The 27,310-nt window shown below is 30.7% G+C and overlaps 1 protein-coding gene across 4 annotated transcripts in view; it reads left to right on the forward strand.

Moving 5' to 3' along the window:
- The window catches only part of Cdk12 (Cyclin-dependent kinase 12), a 446,209-nt gene that overhangs the window by 116,715 nt on the left and 302,184 nt on the right, over positions 1 to 27,310 (forward strand). For all 4 annotated transcript variants that reach the window (XM_072523219.1, XM_072523221.1, XM_072523220.1 and 1 more), the window contains exon 6: positions 23,774 to 23,992. In XM_072523219.1, the coding sequence (XP_072379320.1) occupies positions 23,774 to 23,992 (219 nt within the window). The remainder of the gene's footprint in view (positions 1 to 23,773; positions 23,993 to 27,310) is intronic.

Genomic DNA, 27,310 nt, shown 5'->3' on the forward strand with positions numbered 1-27,310 from the left:
ATGCCAAAATAATAGCAGGATATATGTTGGAATATATCAATAAAATTACTTTTTAGCTAGGACTACGTCCCCAATCAATGTATGTTCATATGTATATATATATATATATATATATATATATATATATATATATATATATATATATATATATATACATATTTATATATGTGTATATATATATATATATATATATATATATATATATATATATATATATATATAAAATGAACCAGAAGTATTTGCTGACAACGTAAGGAAGTAAACGTTAAATAGTGGGTTTTCAATAATAAAAAATGAAACGTGTATTTTTTTTAAATTTTTATTCTATGCTTTCGGCCATTGGTTATGTCCTTCATCAGGGAGCTACAAATGTGATGAATAAATTGTTGGCGTTGGTAAAATTAATTAAAAAATTCACTACTTACAAACTTAATGAGGTTGTATCAACGAAGATGTATTATAATGTTGATAAAATTTATCATAGTCTCTCATCTTTTTTAATATATAAAACCTATTTTTATGTTTATGTAAGACCAATCCGCACTCTTGTCTTTAACGGATGTTGTTTACTGTATACCGTGCGGATCATGGGAACAAGTATACTATGGTCAAACATCAAGATGCCTTAAAGACCGCATTACATCCCACAAGTCAGATAATAGACTGCATCCTGAAAAAAGTGCATTGGGTGAACATGTATTTAAAAATGGACATCAGATAGATTATAATAACATCAAGGTAGTAGAACAGAAAAGTAACATCACCAAAAGACTTTTTCTTGAAATGGCCTACATTTGCCAAAATAATAATGCAATGAATCATAGAACAGATATTGGTCATCTAAATGAAATGTTCTCCTATTTGTTACTACTAGATAAATGCAATAATAACACAAACAATAATTTATCAATTGACATTTAAAAGAATTTTGTCAGAATAATGTCATGTATTTATTTAGAATAATTAAGTGTTTTTGGATGTACAGAAATTTTTTAAATTTTAAACATAAAAATAGGTTTTATATATTAAAAAAGATGAGAGACTATGATAAATTTTATCAACATTATAATACATCTTCGTTGATACAACCTCATTAAGTTTGTAAGTAGTGAATTTTTTAATTAATTATACCAACGCCAACAATTTATTCATCACATTTGTAGCTCCCTGATGAAGGACATAACCAATATATATATATATATATATATATATATATATATATATATATATATATATATATATATATATATATATATATATATATATATATAATGAACCAGAAGTATTTGCTGACAACGTAAGGAAGTAAACGTTAAATATTGGGTTTGCAGCAATAAAAAATGAAACATGTACTTTTTTAAATTTTTATTCCAAGCTTTCGGACATTGGTTATGTCCTTCATCAGGGAGCTACAAATGTGATAAATAAATTGTTGGCGTTGGTATAATTAATTAAAAAATTCACTACTTACAAACTTAATGAGGTTGTATCAATGATGATGTATTATAATGTTGATAAAATTTATCACAGTCTCTCATCTTTTTTCAATATACAAAACCTATTTTTATGTTTAATAATTTAAAAAATTACTGTACATCCAAAAACACTTAATTATTCTAAATAAATACATGACATTATTCTGACAAAATTCTTTTAAATGTCAATTGATAAATTATTGTTTGTGTTATTCTTGCATTTATCTAGTAGTAACAAATAGGAGAACATTTCATTTAGATGACCAATATCCGTTCTATGATTCATTGCATTGTTATTTTGGCAAATGTAGGCCATTTCAAGAAAAAGTCTTTTGGTGATGTTACTTTCCTGTTCTACTACTTTGATGTTATTATAATCTACCTGATGCCCATTTTTAAATGCGTGTTCACCCAATGCACTTTTTTCAGGATGCAGTCTATTATCTGACTTGTGGGATGTAATGCGGTCTTTAAGGCATCTTGATGTTTGACCATAGTATACTTGTTCACATGATCCGCACGGTATACAGTAAACAATATCCGTTAAAGACAAGAGTGCGGATTGGTCTTTAAGTTTAGAAAAAACTTTGTTAACTGTTAGTACCGTTTTATGTGCAATTTCGATATTATTAATCGATGAAAAAATTCTACTTAGTTTCTGTCCAATGTCCTTAATGTATGGAAGAGATACATATTTAATTGTAGTTTGTTTTGGTAAAGGATAATTATTATTAGACAATAATTATTATTAAAGATAATTATTATATTATTAATAATTAATACTTATATTATTAATATATATTACATAAAGGATCTACAGGTCTAATTCTATCTTGTGATACAGACAGATTTTCTTCGTTTCTTAAATGACTGGTTAAATTTTGTGGAGTGTTAAACAAAATTTTCTTTAGTAGTATACTTGGGTATGAGTTTTCAATGAATACGTTATAAAGGAGAAAGATTTTTTGTATGGAAAGCGGTATCGCTGATTTTAAGGACACGATTTTTCATTTCTTTAACTAAATTAAGTTTCATTGAATATTTAGTCTGTGTATCGTGGTATGACCAATAATTGAGATATCTGCCTGAACTGAGAGGTTTTCTATACCAATCAACCAGTAAATGTGTACCTTTTCGTATTAATTTGGTATCTAAAAAAGGTACTGAACCTGTAGTATATTTACGTTCTAATGTGAATTGAATGTAGGGGTTGTAACTATTGAAATACCAAAGTATATCATTTATCCCTGTGCTTGGTAATGCTAATATTATGTCATCAACATATTTTTTTATAAAATGTAATTTATAAGGTAGGACAAGGATGATGGTGTCTAGTATGTGGTCCATTACATAACAGGAAATTATTGGTGATATAAAACTACTATAACTACTTCATGGTACACCAAAAAAACCTGGTCGTCGAGATATCTGAAATTCAACTCTCATCATCCCCTGTCTCAAAAGAAATCAGTAGTTATCGGACTCGCCGATAGAGCTATTAGATTATCCGATCCTATCAATAGACCTCAGGCCATTAAAAAAGCAAAACCAGCACTAACACTTAATTCATACCCACACCACCTTATCGACAACACTTTCAAATCGCGACTGCATAAATTTTACAATAACAATAATAACAATGAAACCAACGCGGTAAAGAAAAATTATATGTCTCTTCCCTATATCAAAGGATTATCAGAACAAATTGCAAATCTTCTGTCCAAACATAATATTACGGTTGCTCATAAAGGGCACACTCTTTTGAAAAAGAATTTTACAAGACTAAAAACAAAAACCCCTCTATTAAAAAGATCGCATGTTGTATATGAAATTCCCTGCTCGAATTGTGATGGAGTTTATATTGGACAAACCAGTCAGCTACTTAATTCAAGAATACGTTCCCACAAATATGACAAAAAAAACTCAACCGCCCTCACAAAACATGAAAACGAAAAAAAACAAATTTGATTTTGAGAAAACCAAGATCCTGGGAAGTGAACCCAACAGGAAGAAGGGAGAGCTTCTAGAGTCTATACAAATAAAAAAAATAATAATAATACAATAAATGATAAAAAAATGTCAAAAATTTGAACAAAATATATTTTAACTTAATTTAAAAACGCATAAAAAGACAATCTCAGAACGCCTATGATGTTAAAATAACTGATTGTTTAAACGATAAACTAACATCAATAAACAACACATTAGATTTAAAATACATGTAGTGTATTTTACTACTACTACACTACATGTATAATACATTTTACATGTAGTGACTTAGTGGGTATGTCCAATGTTTTTAATATTATTTTAATTGTGGCGTCTACTTGTTAGTACAGAATTTTTACATGCTTGGTAAGTCAAAAGTTTAACTTGTAAACCGTATTATGTCTGTCATAAAATGGTTTTTTAGTCAATATTACTTCTTGAAAAAGGCATGGATTTCCTGCCGAAACGTCGAAAAAATATATGAAAATGTCTTAGTATCAAATCAAAATTTTTTTTATGAACCTAAGCCCAAGAAAATCCACTAAAAAAATATATATTAAGGTTCAAGAACTAAACTCAAACTATATATATATATATATATATATATATATATATATATATATATATATATATATATATATATATATAAGAAATACTGGATATTATTGACTGTCGATATAAACAAACAATACAGTCTATTAGGACTGTGTTGTTTGTATATGTATACATTGATTGGGGACGTAGTCCTAGCTAAACAGTAATTTTATGTTGGATATACTCCAACATACATCCTGCTATCATTTTGGCATCGTCTTGCAAAGTTGTAGCGTCTGTATATCGATTTCACTTTACAAGATATATATGTATATATATATATATATATATATATATATATATATATATATATATATATATATATATATATATATATATGTATATATATGGAAAAGGATAATGCGAGTGAATAATAAAAGTAAAAAGTAATGGCATGTCTCGCAAAATAGAAAATCAAAAATGGTATATCGATGGAAGCAACCGTATATACGTATTTCTGACTATTGGTCGTCTTCAGTACGGTGCAGCCAAGTTAGAAAAGGAGCATAATATATATATATATATATATATATATATATATATATATATATATATATATATATATATATATATATATATATAATGTTTAATATGGTTGTGTGTGCTAATCAATGCATTTGTCTTCCCTGTATTCCTATATCCCTATAGTACCGCTCGGGCTCGAGGAATGCACCCCGCTAAACACACAAGAGCTTAAATCGTTTAGAGGGAAAGACGCAACCCGACAGTGAACCAATACACTCATATTGAATTCGTTTTGTTCGTTGTTTCATAAAGTAGTGCAAACCATGGTAATTAGACCAAGCGGTAAGTTTTTACCTAGTTTTACCTAAACCTATAAATTATTTTTGATTGTTTATTGCAATCATTTAAATTTTGATAATTATTTGCAGCTATGAGTTATTTATCTCGCCAGGGCTATCGAAGGAAAATATAGTTGGTATTAATTTAATTATTATTAATTCTCGTACTAATTAATTGTTTGTTTAATTCGCCACATTGGCCCTTCGACCCGGATTTGAACTCATTTGTTGAAAAAATATTTTGTTATATTTAAATTTGAATGGTTGGTTTCGTCTCGTATTCGAGGGCTCGAGAATAATTTATGAGCATTCAAAGTGGATATTTATGGTAGTTTTTAAAAAAGGGATTAGTCGTTTTAATAAAGTATCAAATTTCAAATCGTTGATTTCGGGGTTTTAAAACACAATCTTGTACATTTTCGTTTGTATAATATAGTATAATATTAATTGGAATTTGTTAGAAATTTAAAATGGAAAACTTGAAGAAAAAGATAAGAAACTCAAATTTTTAAGAAAAATAGTTTTGAATTACATTCAGCTAATTTTCGATTTAGGTTTTAAGGCCGTTTCAGACGTAACCATCCGACCTTTATTTAAAATGAGAGTAGAAGAATTAGATTCAATTCGTGAAGAATTCTTAAAACATCACACGAATATTATTGGTAATATTCTTTCTGTACCAGACGCGGATACGAGGGTTGAAGAAAATGTTCGGGAATTATTTTTGGAACAATTTTATAAAATAAAACTGTTCAGTGCGGAATTATTTGAGCCACAATTTGAAACTCCAGAGCCGTTTAGATCGGTAGTAGTTCAACAATCTAATATTCGCCTGCCTAAAATAGAGCTGCCTAAATTTAAGGGTGATTTTAAGGAGTTTAGTTCATTTTTAGACTTATATAATTCGGTAGTACATAATAACGCAGGCCTAGTAGACGTAGAAAAGTTTAAGTATTTGAAAGGATGTTTAGAGGGGACTCCACTCAGTTTGATTCGTAATTTGTCAATAAATAGCGATAATTATCAAATTGCTTACGATCTAATTGTTCAACGTTACACAAATGTTCGTCGTTGTGCGACCGCGCAGTGGGATGCGATCATGGGCGTACAGAAAATCTCGGTAGTTAATTCGAAAAATCTGGCTACATCAGTAGACACCTTATTAGAAAATTTAGCCGCATTGAAAACATTAGGTCTTCCGAAAGAACATTGGGACTTTATTATGTTTAATTTACTTTTGTTGAAACTAGACGCGGATTCAGTAAAGTTATTTGAATTAGAAAATAAATCGAATAAAATTTCGCCATTTCAAAAATTGGTAGAGTTTATTGAAACTCTAAGCGTAAGCAATCTAAGTACATTGCTTACGATAATTTGAATAGTAGCGTAAGTGAATCTAAGAAATCGTCACGGGCCACAACTTATACGGAGCCAAAGTGTAATTATAAACATTCTAATGAGTCAAGGCATAGTAGTTCATCCTTTGTTACAAAATGTGCTTTATGCACTATACGAACATATTGTTCGTATAGTCGGGGCACAAATTTTGACCTACGATGAATTTTATACCGTTTTAACTTTAATTGAATCCGTCTTAAACTCACGCCCTCTCACCCCATTAACTAACGATGTTGAAGATCTCAATGCTTTGACCACATGACATTTCCTGACTCTTGAACCATTGACCTCTTTGTCTGTGCCTGATTATTCGGAGGTATCCTTCAATTGTTTGTCCAGATGGCAGCTGTTACAACGCATCCATAGAGATTTTTGGGCTCGATGGCGAAAGGAATATCTGCACACCTTGCAACAAAAATCCAAATGGTTAGATTCTGCCTTTGTACCTAAAATCGGTGCCTTAGTTGTTTTAAAGGAGGATAATTTGGCTCCGTGTAAATGGCCTCTCGCGCGTCTTGTTGAATTACATGAGGGTAGAGACGGTGTAGCTCGAGTGGTTACCGTACGTACGATCACCGGAACCTTAAAACGGCCTCTTGTCCGAATCTGTCCCTTGCCGATAGATGAAGATTAGATGGTCAACATTTTTTACTTATTCTGTTTTGTTCAGCTTTTATCAATATAACGGCGACGAAACCACCATTTTAATTTTAATAACATTTATATGGGAATTGTTTGTATTAATTATTGTTTTTTGTTGTTTAAGTAATGATGGTATTTAGAATTCGTTTTGTTTTTAAAGACCTTATAACCTTTCAGGCGGGGGGAGAATGTTTAAATTCAAATATGGTTGTGTGAAGTAATCAATACATTTGTCCTCCCTGTATTCCTATCCTAGTCCAATCGTGACATACAGTATCCCAAATAATAGGATTGAACCAATAGAATAGAATAAAACAGAAAAATCAAATATAGCATGAGATAGAAAAATCAAATTGAGTATCATGCCAAAAAGGCCTTAGTTATATATCTTCGTTTATATAAGTCCAATCGTGACATACAGTACCTAAATGATAGGATTTAACTAATAGAATACAATGAGATAGACAAATCAAATTGAGTAACATTTCAAAAGGGCCTTAGTTACATTTTTTTGGCTACTATTTGCCCAATTGTGAGGTACGGTACGTCAAATAATAGGATTACCAATAGAATACAATGAAAAAGAAAAATCAAATACAGCAACATGTCAAAACTGCCTTAGTCACGTATCTTCGGTCCTATTAGTCCAATCGTGACTTACAGTACCTTAAATGATAGGATTTAACCAATAGAATACAATGAGATAGGAAAATTAAATACAACATATCAAATAAGCTTTAGTTATATATCTTTGTTTCTATAAGTCCACTCGTGACGTACAGCACCTCAAATGATAGGATTTAACTACAGAATAATAAACAATCAGAATGCTCACTCTGCTTGAAAAAATAAGTACGTGCATCTCGTTCGCGCAGACGGAATCAGTCATGATTTAGTCGGAACCAGTGCTGTTCAGTGACATTTTATCTGGTGTGAATAGACAAATTAACCCGGTTTAATTTATTTACGGCAACTACAGACATAATATGCACTATTTTATTCGTACTTTTAGTTGAAGAATAGATTAAATTATTTCAAATGTACTAAATTATTAATCTCTAAAAATTTAAATTACAGTTCTGTCATAGCTTGTCACAAATTTCTCAATTCGAGTATATGTTTCCGTCTAAAACATGGCGTTCGCGTGCTGACAAACTTCAAAGGTGGCATTTGAGAGTGGACATTTTGATTTTTATTCTGTGATTTAACACAGAATATAATGAGATAGAAAAATAAAATTGAGTAGCATGCCAAAAGGGCCTTATTTATATATCTTCTATATTAGCCCAATCGTGACATACAGTACATCAAATGATAGGATTTAACCAATAAAATAGAATAAAACAGAAAAATCGAATTATGCAGCATGTCAACAGGGACTTAGTTAAGTATCTTCGGTCCTATTAGTCCAATCGTGACGTTCATTACCTCAAATAATAGGAGTTAACAAACAAAATACAGTGACATAGAAATCAAATACAGCATCACGTCAAAAGGGCCTTAGTTACATATCGTCGCTCCTATTTGCCCAATTGTGACAGACAGTACCTCAAATAATTGGATGTAACCAATAGAATACAATTATACATACAATGAAAAATTAAATACAGCTGCATGTCAAAAGGGCCTTAGTTATGTATATGAATATTTGGTCCTATTAGTCCAATGACCTAGAAATCAAATACAGTTACTGTTACCGACGATGTTCAAAAGCAAAAGTCTACTACTTAATTTTGCCGAAAAACTCTTAATTTTGCAGTAATTTATAGTTACTAATAACTTCGTTTTTACATAATGACATTTAATATAACTAATCAAAATTGTGGCAGTTAATGAGTGTGGTATATTTCACATGTATCAACCAAATTGTGTATAAGATATTCAACTTGTTTATCCCAAAGAGCGATTATTTAAACAACTGTACTTGCCCAGACAGTCACCCTGTATTCTGTATACTCGCTTGTATTCTGTAAATCGAACTCGATTTTATAAGAGTTCATTTTTAGGGTATATTAAACAAATTAACATTTTATTAAATTTGTTAATAAAAATGAGTAAGAAAAAGAGCTGACTTTTTAGATTATAAATACTCATAATAACTTTGACATTTTTCATGTCACATACTCATTGAAAAGCTGTAGTAAAAACAGAATTTTCAAAAAACAATAAATACTGTGACTAATAGAAACCAAGATAACGTAATTGTTTATTAACTTTAAGAGCTGAAAATTGAATAGATTATAAACGAAGATCTAAATCTTATAATACGTTTTATAAGTGGTACACTCTTATACTGAAAAGGGGTAAAAGGTTGTCTTTAAAGTAGTAGTACTTGTCAAATACGGACACGGAAAAGTGTAGGGATGAATTACAAAAATATTATTTATACTTATTAGCCACTTCTTCAAATAAAATTAATTATTTTGTAAAAAAAATAACAAAATTAAAGGTATTTTATTAATTTATAATTATTATATATTTATAAAAATAATATACACTCATCAATCAAATTTAAATATATTTCTTACGATATAATAGTAAAATTCAATAACTTTTTTACGGAAAAGTTTACCATTTTATTTTTTCCAGATTTTCCGATAGGCCAAAATATCACAATTGTTATTATTTGGTTGTTATTATTTGTCCAATTTAAAAAATGAAGGTTTTACGTCCACAGAAGCCGAAATATTAAAAATTTGGCCAGCGCGCTTCAATTGCGTCAAACGAAGCTCAGACAGTTCTTACCTGTACTTTTCCGTGGCGGTATTTTACAATACCATTATTTTAATGGGTTATGATTATGGTTATTGGGTTTAATGGTATAACTTTTTACTCCTTTGGTGTATATGCCATGAATAACTTGGATCATAAAATGTAGATCTTCATTTAAAATCCTTTCAATTTTGTAGGTCTTAATGTTAAAAAACAATGGAAATATGATTTTAAGAATAAAATGCTATCTTAGTTCTTATTGGTCATATAACGTTCTGTTTTTTTTTTGAGAGTGTGTTTTTCTCCAGTTTTTCATTATGATAAGTGTGTGACATAAATATATCAAAGTTAATATAAATGTTTAGAAACTAAAAAGTTCTCTATTCAAACTGGTTTTTAATAAAAAAATTAATATGTTTGAATGAATGAAGTTTTTTTAATATACCCCTAAAACTGAATCCGCAAAGAATCGATTGCAAGTTACAAAATACTTGTAAAGTCCCTGTTTGGACAAGTGCAGTTGTTTAAATAATCGCTCTCTGGGATAAACAAATTGAATAAATTATAAACTATTTTTTCGATCTGCTTGATATTTAGCATACTTAAATAACTCATTAATTGTCATAATTTCTAGTAGCTATATTACTTGTCGTTAGGCAAAAACAAAGTTATTAACATTTATAAATTACTACAAACATAATTTTTTAGAGTTAGGTTTTTTTTGCATTTATCTCGGTCAATTATTTATGTATTTTAATTTGGAAACTCTCAAAAAGGTCTACAACTTTTATTTGAATCATTTTTCTTTAGAATGTATAAAAACATTTTATAAGCAAAAAATTATATTTTCGCTTTTTAAGATTGTTAAAAAAAACAAAGCAAAATCAGCTGTAGGAGGGTTGCCATAGATCAGCTTCTCTCTCATGTATTTAACACTCAAACTCTTTAGTCAGGTTCTGAAACTACTTTCTTCTGGCATGGTTAAGTTAAATATTATTTTATTATGTGATTAAGCCACAATTATTGGTCGTGATTGAGACGAAAATGACATTTTTAACTCAAAAAAGGTTTATTGCGCAAATTATGTAAAAATGTGTATACACATTTTGTACACGAAACGTTTTTTGGTAACTATTTCACGAGTGTAAATCGAAACATCAAATATTAGTTAATTAAACATGTGATTTTTATCATAATCAAAACCAATTGTTTGTGGCTTAAGTCCCATAAAAACATAATATTTATCTCAAACTATTCAGTTATAGCTTCGATGAAACATATTGTAAATTGAAATATATAATAAAAATATTCCCCTACACAATTCTCTGGTAAAAAATATCTAGGTAAATATACAACTGAAGATAAACCTGTTGAATCCCAACGGAACTTTACGCAAACCGATCTACTGTTTTAGGTAAAAAATATTTACCTCGGCAACATCTATTGATGCCGTAATGATAGAAAATACAATGATTTTACCTCCCGAGGACAAAATGTCTGTTTGATGTAAAAAATTTTATATAAAAATCGGAATATTGAAAAATCGACAACGGTGCCAAGCCTAAAAAGATACACTAAACGAACATAAGCGACTTAGTATTTCTTTAGCACTTTATTTTATAAACATTACAATATAGAATTATATTTAATGTTTACACTTTTTAAAAGTTTAATAGGGTTAAAAAATTGGTATCTGACATTGACAGATGACATCTGGCAGGTATCTTAAAATGGGAGTGGTTCAGGGTCGTATCTTAAACATCTGCCATGGTGCATTTAAAAACAACTCAAGTTATTAAATTATGGTACATATTATGATCTTTGATGTCACTTTTATTATTGATAGAATTTGTTCTTTTTCCAAAATCTGTATATTTTAAAAATCAAAAGAATGGCTACTTTCTAGAGAAAAGATTTTCTAGACTCTATAAGTATTTTGTAAATTGCAATCGATTCTTTGCGGCTTCAATTTTAGGGTATATTAAAAAACTTTAACATATTATTAATTTTTTTGTTATAAACCTGTTTGAACGGGGGACTTTTTAGCTTCTAAAAATTTATAACAACTTTGATATTTTTTATGTCACACGCTTATAAGTAAACTTAATAAAAAGCTGGAGAAAAACACACTTTCCAAAAAAAATACAGAACCTTACCAATAAGAACTAAGCATTTTATTCTTAAAATCATATTTTCCTTGTTTATTAACATTAAGGCCTAAAAATTGAAAGGCTTTTAAATGAAGATCTACATTTTGTGATGTTATTGAAGTTATTGATATCATATACAGTAAAGGAGTAACAAGTTATAACCCATTAAAATAATGGTATTCGTAAAATACCGCCACGGAAAAGTGGAGATAAGAACTGAACGCAAAGTTTATAAACAATGTAAATATGATTTTAAGAAAGAAAAAAAATGTAATCTTGGTTCCTATTGGCCATAGATGGTTTTGTTGTTTTTGAAAATTTGTCTCTCTTCACCGGCTTTTGATTGAGCCTACTTACAAGTATTTGACATGAAAAATGTCAAAGTTATTATAAGCTAATACTGATTAGCAAAAATCATACTGATTTTAAATAACAAATTATTTAAAAAAATGTTGAAATTTGTTTAATATACGTTAAAAATGAACCCTTATAAAATCTAGTTCGATTTACAGAATACAAGTGTGTATACAGAATACAGAGTGACTGCCTGGGCAAGTACAGTTGTTTAAAAAATCGCTCTTCGGGATAAACAAATTGAACAACTTATAAACAATTTAGCTGATCTATGTGAAATTTAGCACACTTTAATAACTTATTAACTACCACAATTTTGATCAGTTATATTAAATGTCATTATGAAAAAACAAAGTTTTACCGTTTATAAATTACTGCAAAATTAAGTAGTAGTCTTTCGATTTTGGACATTATCGGTAATAGACTGGTTAGTCTATAGGATAATGTTTTATTTGAATGATTGTCCGGTTTGTGAATCTGCTTTGTGAAGTGAAGTTTGTGAAAATGCTTTTCGAGGAAGATTTTTCAATATTAATCCTGTTATTAGGTCAAATATATGCATAATGTGAAAACAGCACTAAGAAAAAACATCTTTTTAATATATACCATTAAAATGCTCATAATGCTCAAAAAAGAATTAAGGATCCAACAGAAGAGAAAAAACCGATTGCAAAAGCCATTCTACCATATGTAAAGGGTACATATATATATATATATATATATATATATATATATATATATATATATATATATATATATATATATATATATATATATATAAGGTTCTTGAACTCCTAAGTGGAGCATAGAGCTTCAGAGAAAACGCGCCATCGGGTTCTATTTTGCGCTAAGGCCTTCACATCATTCCAAGACTTTCCTTGGCCTCTTATCTCGTCCATGATGGATCTTCTCCAAGTTTGTACTGGGCGACCTCTTTTTCTTTTCCCTTGGGGATTCCACTCTAGGGCAGTCTTTGCGATACTGCAACTATTTTTTCGGAGTGTGTGACCGATCCAACCCCACTTTCTGGACTTAATTTCATTTTGTACCCTCTTTTGTATGTAAAGGGTACAACAGAGAAAATAGTTAGACTGCTAAGAAAACACAAAATAGAAACGATATTTAATACCAACAAAAAAATCTCAACAATTTTACCATCCGCCAAAACAAAAATATCGCTAGACAATCAAGGAGTATACGAAATTCCATGTGGGGACTGTGACAAATGGTATATCGGACAGACCAACCGAAGAATCAATGTGACGAGAAGAACATCGAGATGCCATCGAAAGGAGAGCAAAAACGTTGTCCCTTGCCCAACATGTCTCAAACCCAGAACATACATTAAAACTGAACCAAACTACGATGCTAGCTAACATTGAAATTAAAAGAAAACGCGAAATCAGAGAATCAATAGAAATAGAAAAAAATCCCAACAGTCTAAACCAAAGAGATGATACTCAAAGGCTTTCAACAACATGGAAAACGGTATTAAAGAAAGATAACAAAAATACATCAGACCACAAGACCGCACATAAACGCATCGACCAGCAGTCAGTTAACTTCAAGCATCAGTGAGAAAAACTACTTCCAGACTTGACAATGCCAAGAAACGTCGTCAGAATAATGGTTTTTATCAAAGCCAAAATTATTTAACGCGGAGTCAAACCCGTAAAACTAATATACAGTATAGGTAAAAATTTATGGTCAGTATGGACCTTATGTGAGATGAAGTGAGAAACACCTGTTTCAAAAGAGAGAGGTATATTAGGTCCGCCCTTTATATCGCCGAAAATGCATGAGTGGAAATAATATAAAAAAAGGGGAAGTTCAACGTTGCCAAACTTATTGGTTTTATTTGACCTGTTGTCTTTTTAGCATTTGAACAATGTTCTAAGATAACCAAATTTGGGCGAATTGATTTAAATGGCAGCTTACTGATTTTTACTGGGAATATGCTACAATTTTACTTTACAATAAGAGTAATTTAACATTTTGATTTCCACTTCGGAAATCGTTTTATATAAATAAAATTTATTCATGTTTCGTATTTTAAGTACGATTTCCGAATTGGAAATCTAAACATCAAAATAAGCCTTATTTTAAAGTCACATTGTGCCTTATTCCCAATAAAAATAATAAACTGCATAATGACGCCACAATAAAAAAGCTTCATACAAAATGATTTGGCAATGTCGCGGTGTACGTAAGCCACTGATTTTAATAATGTGGTAACGAGTCTTGACGTTGACATTTTTATCGTTAATGCAACTGAACAATTTTTCGTAAACAAGTAACGTTAAATTATTCAACTAGTTAATTGTTTAACAGTAGTTTCAAGTAAGAGAGTACATAAACAAATATATTGGCTATTATCGTTTATGTGTATATGTATTGAAGTGAAAGACATATATATATATATATATATATATATATATATATATATATATATATATATATATATATATATATATATATATATATATATATATATATATATATATATAAGGAAAAAAGAAGTCTTCGCTGACTACGTTAGAAAACGGAGCTTTGAGGATTATTGGGATACGCAGCGGGGAAATAAGTGTACTCTTTTAACTGAGTTTCAAGCTTTCGAAAATGTTTATTTTCATCGTCAGGAAAAAACTTAGTAAAACATCCTCTAAAAAAAAATTTTTTTATTAAAAGATGTAAAAGTTGTTTTTTTACTTACGTTATTGAGATTAGTATTTCTTGGATGTTACAGTAACATGTGACAATATTACGAAAGACTCATAAAATGAGTTAAAAATAAAAAAATACATGGTGTAAATTTTTTTTTTTTTTAATTTGACAAATTATATAAACTGACACATAAGAAAAAGACAAAATCAAAAAAATTGTTTAAAGGCGAAGTGTGCCAGCCAACTGCGAATTGTGATTAAGAAAAAATGTCATTTTGGACATTACAAATGATGCAACTTCTTCTTTTATTATTTTATCTTATTCTTATGAAGTATTACTCTTAATAGAATATAAATCAAAATTTACCAGAAAGTTATTTGAAACCAAAATTTTAAACTAATTTTTTTTTTAAGATAGAAGAATGAAATTTGAAAAATTACAATAAATTAATTGATGAGGCATAATTGGAATAGGGAATATATATATATATATATATATATATATATATATATATATATATATATATATAGGGTGTTCCAGTATATGGCGAAGAAAAAATCATCCCCTAAATATTCATCTCTTAGTTACAACCCCTAACTTTAATTTTTTTAATAGCACCCTGTATATTTTTTTACAGTTTTGGATGTGGTCTTCTATCGTCTATTCAACAGATTTATTAAAAATAAAATCGGTTTGTAAATAATCAAGAAATCAGTTTATTTTTTATTTTTGTTAAGTGTCCCAGACGAAATTATCCAGGCTATATTTCTTAACAAAATAGAGATTTTTTTAAAGGGACAAAAACTGGTCTATTCCATTTGCAATATACTTTAATATGGCGAAGAAAACATCATCCCCTAAATATTCATCTCTTAGTTACAACCCCTAACTTAAATTTTTTAATGGCACCCTGTACATTTTTTATAGTTTTGGATGTGGTCTTCTATCGTCTATTCAATCGATTTTTTAAAAATAAAATGGGTTTGTAAGGCATCAAGAAAATATCAGTTAATTTTTTATTTTTGTTAAATTAATCAAGATAGCCTTAAAAAATAAAATAGAAAAGAAATATTATGCTTTATTATCACTGAAAATTTTACCATTTTAACTACGTAGTATAACTTCTTACGTGAGTACGAAGTACACACTCTTTTTATTTAAACATTATTTTTAATTTTTCAAAATTTTGTCTTTGTAGGAGCATACGTTATCTTCCAGTGTGCAAAATTAAGTGTGCAAAAATTAACAAAAAAATCTAGTCACAATATTTGAAAAACTTTTGCGGTTATTTTACGTCTTGGATATTACCCTTAACTCAAGTTGCTATGATTTGATCTGTCAAATCAACAATTAGTATTTTTGACGTTTGGTATTAGACCAGTAATAATTATATTTGTTGTAATTGTCTATCTATAACATTTCAATATGCCTTATTTATTTTCGCCTGACGAGTACGTTGATATCATTTTGATTTATGGAGAATGCCTAAAAAATAGTAGAATTTCATGACAATTATATCAAGAAAGATTTCCAAATCGAAACATTCCAAGCGAAAAAACCTTTAAGAATTTGGAACGCTCACTTAGACAGGGACATTTTCCTAATAATAAAAGAGGTACAACTGAACGCACAGTAAGATGTAACCAAAACCTTATTAATGTACTAGCATATGTTAATTTTAATCCCAAGATGTCTGTTAGAACCCTCGCCAGTGAATGTGGCATTAAAAAAAGTTCTGTGCATAGAATCCTCAAAGTATTTAAGTACCATCCTTTTAAAGTGCACCTAGTTCAAGGATTACAGCCTCTATATATATATATATATATATATATATATATATATATATATATATATATATATATATATATATATATATGTATATGTATATATACATCCTACTATCATTTTCGCATCGATACATTATGCTTTTACCATCAATTTAGCATCGTCTTGCAAAGTAGCATCTGTATATCGACGCTACTTTACAAGACCTTAATAACTGTTTTCCCGTACTTGTTACAAGAATTTTAACCATCTCATTGATTAGAGTCTTGATACCGTGTTGGTATTTTAAAATATCCGCTTTCTCTTTTTATCCTTTACTGAGTTATATAAGTTTATTCCAGAAAATGTTTGAGTCTAAAATGATGGTACAGTGAAAATATTATATATATTTAGTTCAGGGTTTTACCGTTTACTCGCTGCCATTATATACATGAAAATGTATATCCCACTTTCATTATCAATCATTTTAGCATCAGAAATTTGGCATCGTTGTTGAATATAATATTACCCACGACGAAATAGTAAATTTAAGAATATATATATATATATATATATATATATATATATATATATATATATATATATATATATATATATATTTTTCATCTACAAATCATTCTGGCATCATGTTTGGTTAAAAGTAACGGGTTATGATATATTGCAACTACCTATTGTATCTTCGCTCCAATTCGTCCAGTCGCGACGTACAGCACCTCAAATGATAGGATTTAACCAATAAAATACAATAAGACAGAAAAATCAAATATAGCAGCATGTCAAAAAGGCCTTAATTATATATCTTCGTTTCTATAAGTCCAATCGTGACGTACAGTATCTCAAATGACAGGATTTAACCAATTAAAAACAATGAAATAAAAAAATTAAATACAGCAACATGTCCAAAGGGCCGTAGTCACGTATCTTCGGTCCTATTAGTCCAATCGTGACGTATAGTACCTCTAATGATAGGATTTAACATAAATAATACAATGGGATAGAAAAATCAAATGCAGAACAATGTCAAAAGGGCCTTAGTTGTGTATCTTTAGTTCTATTAGTCCAATCATGACGTGCAGTACCTCAAATGAAAGGATTTGACAAATAAAATACAATGAGGTATAAAAATTTAATGGAGTAGCATGTCAAAATGGCCTTAGTTATGTATCTTCGGTCCTATTAGTCCAATCGTGACGTACGATACCTCAAATGATAGCACTTAACCAATAGAATACAATGACATAGAAATCAAATACAGCATCACGTCAAAAGGGCCTTAGTTACGTATCTTTGTTTTTAGTGGCCCAATCGTGACGTACAGTACCTCAAATGATAGGATTTAACCAATCGAATACAATAAGATAGAAAAATAAAATAAATCAGCTTGTCAAAAGGGCCTTAGTTATGTATCTGCGGTCCTATTAGTCCAATCATGACGTTTCGTACCTTAAATGATAGAATTTAACTAATATAATACAATGAGATATAAAAATTAAATAGAGTAGCTTGGCAAAAGGGCCTTAGTTATGTATCTTCGATCCTATTAGTCCAATCGTGACGTAAAGTACCTCAAATGGTACCATTTAACTAATAGAATACTACGACGTACAAATCAAATACATCAACACTAAAAGGACTATAGGTATATATCTTTGCTCCTATATATGTTATGTCAAAAGAGGCTTAGTTGCGTAAACGAATTAACGCACAGAAGTGTGTGGCATATTACGTGACAGGATTATTAGCGAATACCATACGATTACGTCATACATCTCTTTGCATACGTCCACTTTTAGTTAACTACTTAGTATGTATTCAGTACTTTGCTTTACGGTTGTTGAGGCATTAACTCTTAAACAGAAGAATGTTAAAAATCTTGAAAGCTTTGAGATGTGGTGCTACCGCCGTATACTAAAAATAAGTTGGGTGGATAAAATTACAAATGAAGAGGTAATACGCAGAATAAATAACGATCCAGAAGTTATACTGAATATAAAAAAGAGAAAACTTGAATAGTTTGGCCACCTGATGAGAGGACAAAAGTACACATTCCTACAAAATATAATGCATGGAAAAATCCAAGGACGCAGAAATCCAGGCCGTAGAAGAATGTCCTGGATGAGAAATTTAAGAGAGTGGTTTGGCTGTACCACTAACGAATTATTTAAAACAGCAGTAAATAAAATTAGAATCGCCTTATGATATCCAATCTCCGATAGCAGAGGCACTCAAAGAAGAAGATATGATAAACTCAAAAAATCTCCAACGTTCACTGTTAGACATATGCCTCCCGTTCAGTATACACATTTACTGCTCCTTGACGCTGTGACGAGAATGAGATAGGATTTAACAAATAGAATGACAGAAAACTAAAAAAGACAATGTGTCAAACGTGGAATGCGTCGCAGAACGTGAAATATTAGCGTAAAATTATATGATGCCATAGACGGTTCTTTAATACCCAGCAAACTCGCTTTGTGAAGTTACATAGCAGGGATCTGTGCGAGAAAAAGTCGATCATTCGTTTTATAACCCAAAGGGGACCATAAAATATTCAACGTTAAAATTTGACATAATGTAACGGTATGACAAATCTTTTTTCTCCCGCATGTGCTTGCCTGTGTACCTATACAAGGGGAGTCGTGCATAACCTTTAAGTTGATCGTAATACATAACTGCAACAACAAGTATGTTGACGACTTGGGTTAGTATATACAGTGCATTCCGTACGTTTTTTAAACATGGTTAGGAAATTGTTGACTGGAGGCTATTAAAGAAGTTCTTAAAATAATTGCGGGTCACCGCCTTTTCTGTAAATGGAGTGAATATTGTTATCGATTTAATTTTTTTCTTCAGTTAAATAATTCCTGCTGGTATTTGGTCTAAGCTTACTTCTTTTTCTCATTCAAACTGTTTCATAGCTAATTTTACTTCCTCTTTATAGTGCCCTGTTCACCTGTTTTGGTAATTTCGGACTATTTCATCTCTTATAACATAAAACAGTTGTTTCAGATATCTTTATCGCGTTTCCTTTTTTTATGGATGAATATGCTGCCGTTTTCATCTCCTACTATTTCATATGGAGCTACACGATTAACAATTCCAAATCAAGAAAAGACAAATAACACTCCGAATTATATTATACAACTAATAGTCGAAAAATAAAGAGCAAGAGGTAGATAATCAGACAATTAAGATGAGCGCTACATGATGTACGCAATGCCACATTTGAACACTACATTAGTACATTGTCTAAAGAAGATCATTCACTATGGATAGCAACAAAACACTTAAAGAGACCTGATCAATACAACCCACCAATTAAGAAAGATGACGTTAGTTGAGGGAGATCAGACCAGGAAAAAATGTCAACATTTTCAGAATACCAGATAATAATAATCAAGCAATAGAACACTGAAAACTTTTGTTTTTAACTGTACGCCCGTGAATGACTTATTATTTTTTAAATAACACTTAATATTTCACTTTTTTATTGTATTTTTTTCATCTTTCAAGATAATTCTTATAGGAATATATTTATTTATAACATACGGTCTTATGGGAACAAGAGTTGCAGTAAAAGATTTTTCTAAATATAGAATGTAAACCATATTTCCAATATATTTGTGAAAAAGAACCAGTTTATAATATTCCGGACGACGTAATAAAACCTTATTTTAGACTATTGGTCGATGAATTGAAATCATTGTTCAAGAAACGAATTATTAATGTGCAGATGTTTTACTATAAAAACATGTAAAACCAAAATCTCGATTAAAAAAATTGCAACCAGTTACTCACGATGAAACTTAACCCCATTATTGATTTTACAAGTAATAAAATGGGTCGACAAAAGACCAGTTTTAATCCTTACAACATTTAAACATAATAGTTATATCTTGGTTTAATCAGATGAAAAGAAAAATTATACACAAGTACTAAAACCACAAACTATTCTCGATTATAACTTGGTGAAAAAGAGTGTTGATTTTAGTGATTAAGTGGCTTCTTACCAAAGCCCAATACGCAAAATTCTGAAGTGGTACCGGAAAGTGGCAGTGGAATTAATATTTAATACCGCATTTAATACCGCAGTAGTAAATGCTTAGTTGTTAAATAATAGAAAACGTAAAAAAGCGACAACCTATCCTTGAGTTCAGACTGGAGTTCGCGAAGGCATTTGCAAATAAAGAAATGTTGTAACCCTCACGAACAGTTACACCCAAAAATACCATCTCAGGCAAAGCGATGTAGATAATACAAAGAGAAGAAAGTGTACAAGATGTAACAAAATTTTAAGAAGAAGCATGACTAGTAGAAAGGACGATAGAAAAGTTAAAAAAGTTAAAACATACTCTGAAGAATGTGATGGCAAAACTGGAATATGTCTAGTGTGCTTCAATGGAGCACATTAAAAAACAATTTTACTTATACAGGAACTATTATTGAGTAAAAACGTATTATACCTCAAGTGGCCTTATAGTATTGGAAGTCGTAAGTTGATAGTTTTAGTAGAACAGTTTAATTGTTAATTACCTCCGTAAAAGTGAGTTATAGTATTTATAAAAAGATGGATGTAAATAATATGCCTTCGACATCTAAAAAAGCTAAATGTGAATATAAACGTAGATTGACCACTGCTGAATTACAATCATTGTTAGAAGCATCTGGCGAGGACGATGTAGATTAAATGAATGGTGGAAGTGACTCTGATTGACTCTGACGAAATATTTGCACAAAGTCGTTCAGAAAAATCGAGGATTGCGTTTTGGAAAGAAACAACACAAACAGAATTTAAGACTTTTCTCGGACTTATGTTCCATATGGGGACAATTAAGATGAACCGTCTGAATGACTACTAAAAAAGTATGGGTAACTTCTATAATAGTGTTGACTTGACTAGATAATTGCTCATAGCCTATATTAAGAAATAAGCGAATAGATAATCCTCACTTGTCAAAGAAACTGAAAAACCGTGAAGTGGTCTAAAAACTAAAAAGTCCCCTATTCAAACTGGTTTTTAATAAAAAATTTAATAATATGTTGAAGTTTTTTTAATATACTCTAAAACTAAAAGCGAAAAGAATCGATTGCAAGTTACAAAATACTTGTAGAGTCATACTGTTTGGACAAGTACAGTTGTTTAAATAATCGCTTTCTGTCATAAACAAATTGAATAAATTGTAAAATATTTTTTGATCTGCTTGATATTTAGCACACTTTAATAACTCATCAATTGCCATAATTGCCTATCGTTAGGCCAAAAACAAAGTTATTAACATTATTTATAAATTACTACAAATATAATATCATAGAGTTTACGGTTTTTTGGAATTATATCAATTATTTATGTATTTAAATTTGGTTTTTCTCTACATAAAAAACTTTTTATGGTCTACAACTATTATTTGAATTATTTTTCTTTAGAATGTATACAAAACGTTTTATAAGCAAAAAATTATTTTTTTTTTGCCTTTTAAGATTGTTTAAAAAAACAAAGCAAAATCAACTGTCCGTCTTTACGAATTTTTCGTCAGCTACCCCTCATACTATTTAGAATTTAAATTTCTGTATAAGATTTTTTTAAATTATTTAGCGAGGTTCCGTGAACTACTTTCTTATGGCATGGTCAAAGTCAAATATTATTTTTTTATGTGATTAAGCCACAATTATTGGTCGTTATTGAGATGAAAATTACATTTTTAATTAACTAATATTTAACGTTTTGATTTACACTATTATTTTACAATAGCTTTGTTTATTGTACTAATTATGTAAACATGTGTATACACACTTTGTACAGAAAAACGTTGTTTGAGAACGATTTCCGGAATGGAAATCAAAATTTCAAACATTATCACAATCACAACCAATAATAAAGGCCTTAATCCCATAAAACCATAATATTTATCTCAAACTATTCATCGATAGCTTCGACTAAACAGGTTGTCAATTAAAATTTATGTAAAATATTCCCCTACACGATTCTCTGGGCAAAAATATCTAGGTTAAATAAATATAACATCTAAACGAAGAAAAAAACCTGTTGAGACTGCAACTTGTGAGCAGGTAGTTTCAATGTCGTTATTCGAACTTGACCCAAACAACCGATCGATATTTAGGTATGTAAAATATTATTTTAAGGATTAATACCGGCAACATCTACTGGCTCTAAAATGATGCCAAATACAGTGATTTTACCGCTCGATGTTAAAACGTAGGTTTGATGTAAAAATTAAATATATAAAAAAAATCGGAATATTAAAAAACCGACAACAGTGCCAAGCCTACAAAGGTGCCCTAAACGAACATACACAATTTATAAATAGAAAATGATAGCAATTCTTGGTGATGCTAAATTACTGCAACGTGAAAAGAGTTCTAAAGGATAGCGGGATATATATATATATATATATATATATATATATATATATATATATATATATATATATATATATATTAGTCCAATCCTGTATTGTCCAAGCCAAGTGTTTTCGTGCAAAATTCAATCTGGCAAACAGTTACTCTAGTTTGGGAAGATAAACCAGCATCATGAAGTCTCCTTCTAACTGTCCATTCGCTTAGGTTTACATTTCTCACTTCTTACAGATGATTTCGAAGGGAAACTGCCGTGACTATTCGGTTTCTTGCACTTGCTTTTTCAAAAGCACTAGGAACGATAAAGAGGTCATCTCTAGCTGTTGTAATTCTGCCTGGACCTGAACCATGACCTTGAGTAAGCAGACCACTCTCTTCGTACCGTCGCGATATTCGTTGCACACTCGAGAGACTTACGCCAACGATTCTCGTAGTTTCGCGCTGACAGTGGCCATCTTCTAGCGATGTCACAATTCTTGCCGCCACAACAGAATTTATGCTCATTTCCAACACTACACAAACAATTTACAATTGACTTTAAAACCACAGAAACAAAAACTACGCTGATAATGGTTTTTAGGAATTAGGCTAAGGGGCCCTTTTTATTTCAAACGCTTATCGAAACAGCAACAAAAACAATTTTTTTCCAGCAATCCATTAGTAAACTATATTACAACCCAAAATAGTTAAAAAAGAATGATAATTTCTAAAATAAATTCGAATTATGAGGTGACTCGAATTTTATACTCAGCGGTGTATATATAAATTGTTATAAAATTGCCAATGTTCGTTAAAATATAGTTGTATACAAATATTATTATTTTATATTCAGATACAATCATTATATCTCAGAAGAGCCTATTCGTATACGAGATTCTCCCATAATAATTGATGACCATTTGTCGCCAACAATGAAGTCTCCAGAATCTATTATACATTCTCATTATAAACATCGATCCCTAACGCCAAGTTCAAGGAAAAGAAGAGTGGACAGAGAAATGTTACATAGGAAACATAAAAAAGAAAAGGCTAGATTAAAGGAAAAGAGCAGGTAAGACTTATAAGTACATTGTAGAAAATGTAACAATTAGAAAATATGCCTTTTAATTAGCTTAATAGTATATAATTATAGACTAGACGTATGATATTAAGTATACATTTAAATGTGAATACATGTAGAACACTTAACAATTATATATCAATATTCGACATCTTTTAGGATTTTCTTAGGCGAGTATTTTTAAATTGTAGTAATTGATACAAATATTATTGTGTACTCTCTGGAAGTTACATTGGCACGCACATGGATTTTGGGAGGTCTTCAGCCTTCCGTCCACTCAGTCTTTTCTTCCAAAAAGGCCTTTTTAGTCTTAAAGGACTCCTCGTCAGCACATATCAACTCGTAGTACCCATCCATGAGTCGGTTACCTTCATAACGAGGTGCGCCAGGAGCTTCGTCGATAAGTTTAGTTAGGGAATCTTTTATTGGCCCAACATCATTCTCAGACACCGATATGTTTGGGTATTCTTTGGGAATGATTGTCGTATTTATCCCAGTAAGAACAGCCTTATAGTTGCCGCCGAACTTTAAAAGAGGCAGCTCTTTTTTGTTAATTTCTCTGCGTCCCCGTTTCCTCATTTTCCGAAGTATCCTCCTCTGTGCCTCACATATCTTTGGCCGAGAAACCTCAAGCCGCTCTTTATCTCAAGCTCTCAAGCCTCTCTCAAGGAGTCCGCATGGCAGCCTAGGTATTTTTATTAACCGATCTGGTAAGTTTGTTCTTTTCCAGAGTCTGCCGAATAGACTCAGTGGAAGTATTAGAATTAGTTGGGTCCTCCTGAGAGTCCCCTGAAGTAATCATGGGTAACACCGTAAATTTTTAAGTGTTGATACAATGACACTGACACAGCTGCCTGTATCAGTACAATGTATCAGCACAATAAAGTTTCATGACAATGTGTTTCAGTATTATGTGTTGGATAGTACAGAAACACTGCGCCAGTTTTACATCGAGCGAGAAACGATACCCTTAATATGAATTCTAAATATAATTATGCACATAGTTGCACAAACACACGCTTTAAAAATAACATTGGTATACTCTTTTTTTATTGCATGAAGTGATTTCAATATTCAAAAAATTATGAGTTAAATTAAAAGAAAACATTTTTTCTCTCGAGGTGCATCAGTAAATTTTAAGAGAAATTACCCTAAATTAGATACTTCAAGACTGAGTATTCCTAGATTCGAATTAAGTGAAAGAAAGAAAAAATAGATAATGTATAATATTTCCTTCAAAATCTTTTAATTGGTGTAAGTACTTAAACTTAAAGTTATAAACTTTGTTTAATTGTTGATATTTGGTATTTATTCTAATTGTTTCATAGATTTATATAGTAATAGTAAAACAATTCTGGGGCATTTCATGAGAGTTCGAACTTTACTAAAAAAATGAATTCCTTATATGAAGCGTGCATTTCCATAATGTTGTAAGTGCCAATATGCCTCATTTGGTTTTTTTAAGTTAAATGAGTTGCAAGTGCCATGTTCCATCGCCTAAAATTTATTTCATGTCGATATGGCTAGCGACGGCGTGAAAAGTGGGGATAAAGTAGCGGTGCAAGTCATAACGTTGTAAGTATCGTAGTGCAATTCTGTTAAATGTAGAGTGGCGCATCAGTTACTAAACTATTTTTGTTTGGACGTGTTGGGTTGAGTTTAAACATAAGTATTTGGAACGAATATGGATGAAACTACAGAAAAACGGTCCAAAAAGAAAAGAAGAGTTGTTGATAGTTGGAAAAAAAAAATAAAACCAAGAAAATGAGAAACTCTGGCGAAGAATATGTTTCTCTAGTCAATAAAAAGACCGTTACAAAGAAAATGTCACCAGCTGATGTAAGTATGGTTTAAAGAGATACCTATCTAAATAGACGTTAAAACATAAATAATTTTTTTTTTGTTTAAATCTATCTAAGCAGCAAAGTTACCTACAAAGGTTTATTCATCCCCAATTAATCAAAAGGAGACGTCATGGTCAGTACGAACATCCCAGTGAAAGTAGGAGAAAGCACTCTTTCACCTACCATTTACTTTTGCCTGGAGGATCTGAAATAAGGGTTTGCCTCAAAACATTTTGTAGTACGTTTGCCGTAACTCCAAGAAGAGTGCAACTTTTGGGAGAAAAAATTCTTGATGGTAAAATGGATATGTCAGAAAAACGAGGAGGGGCTCGACAAAATATTTTCAAGACTGTCTGGACTAACAAGATTATAGAGCATATCGAAAGTTTTCCAAAAATTGAAAGCCACTACGCAAGGGCGAAAACCCCGGATAAGCTCTTCTTGTCACCGGATTTAAACGTAAGTAGAATGTACCGTGCATTTTTAGAGAAATATTGTGCGGATTATCAGCCGCCTAACAAACCACCAGTGACTAGACAATGGTATAATGAAATTTTTATATCAAAATTTAACTTATCTTTTGCAAGGCCTAAAGTAGATACATATAAAGCTTACATACATATAAGCATACAGATAAAGCTGCTGTAACAGAACAGGAGCTTCACCATCGGAGAGCAGAGGCTGCTACAAAAGCAATGTCAACTGAGACCAACAATGCATGTACAAGTAATTGCTATGTTCTTTCCTTCGATATGCAGCAGCAAATGTACATTCCCCAATTAACTCACTCCGAAATGTACTATTCACAACAGCTTGCAGTGTGTAACTTAGGAATTCACGATTCCATCACAGGAAAGGGATTCATGTGTTTATGGACTGAGGACTTTGGGGGAAGGGGTGCCTTGGAAATTAGCTCCTGTTTATATACTTACCTTACTAAGGAAATTGGCAATCACGGAAAGAAAAAGCTTATTTTGTGGTCGGATAATTGTGGGGGTCAAAATAAAAATCAGTTCATGATCGCCATGTATTTGACCATACTAGCAAATAACGTTTTTGAGGAAATTATTCATAAATTTCCTGTAAAAGGACACACTTTCCTTAATTGCGACAGAGATTTCGCAATCATAGAAAAACGTAAAAAAGTGTGTAAGGCTTATACATTGATGACTGTTGTTAACATCATTACTAGTGCGGCCCAGAAAAATCCATTCTCGTGCATGGTGGTTAAGGACTTTTATGATTTCAAAACCGTTGCCTGTGATAAACTGAACACAAAGAAGTTAGGCATTTCAACAGCTACGCAGCTTCGTCTTACAAGAGAGAAAGTTGGTACGGTGATGGTGGCTAAAGGACATAGTGAGCTCGCTTGATGGAGTGAGACCAATGTACTCAAATCTGGAGTTACATTAGAAGACTTTAAAATCATAGACCTTCAAAAAACTAGAACTCACTTTGGTATCCC

The sequence above is a fragment of the Diabrotica undecimpunctata genome, chromosome 2 (assembly GCF_040954645.1).
Source record: "Diabrotica undecimpunctata isolate CICGRU chromosome 2, icDiaUnde3, whole genome shotgun sequence".
Taxonomy (NCBI): domain Eukaryota; kingdom Metazoa; phylum Arthropoda; class Insecta; order Coleoptera; family Chrysomelidae; genus Diabrotica; species Diabrotica undecimpunctata.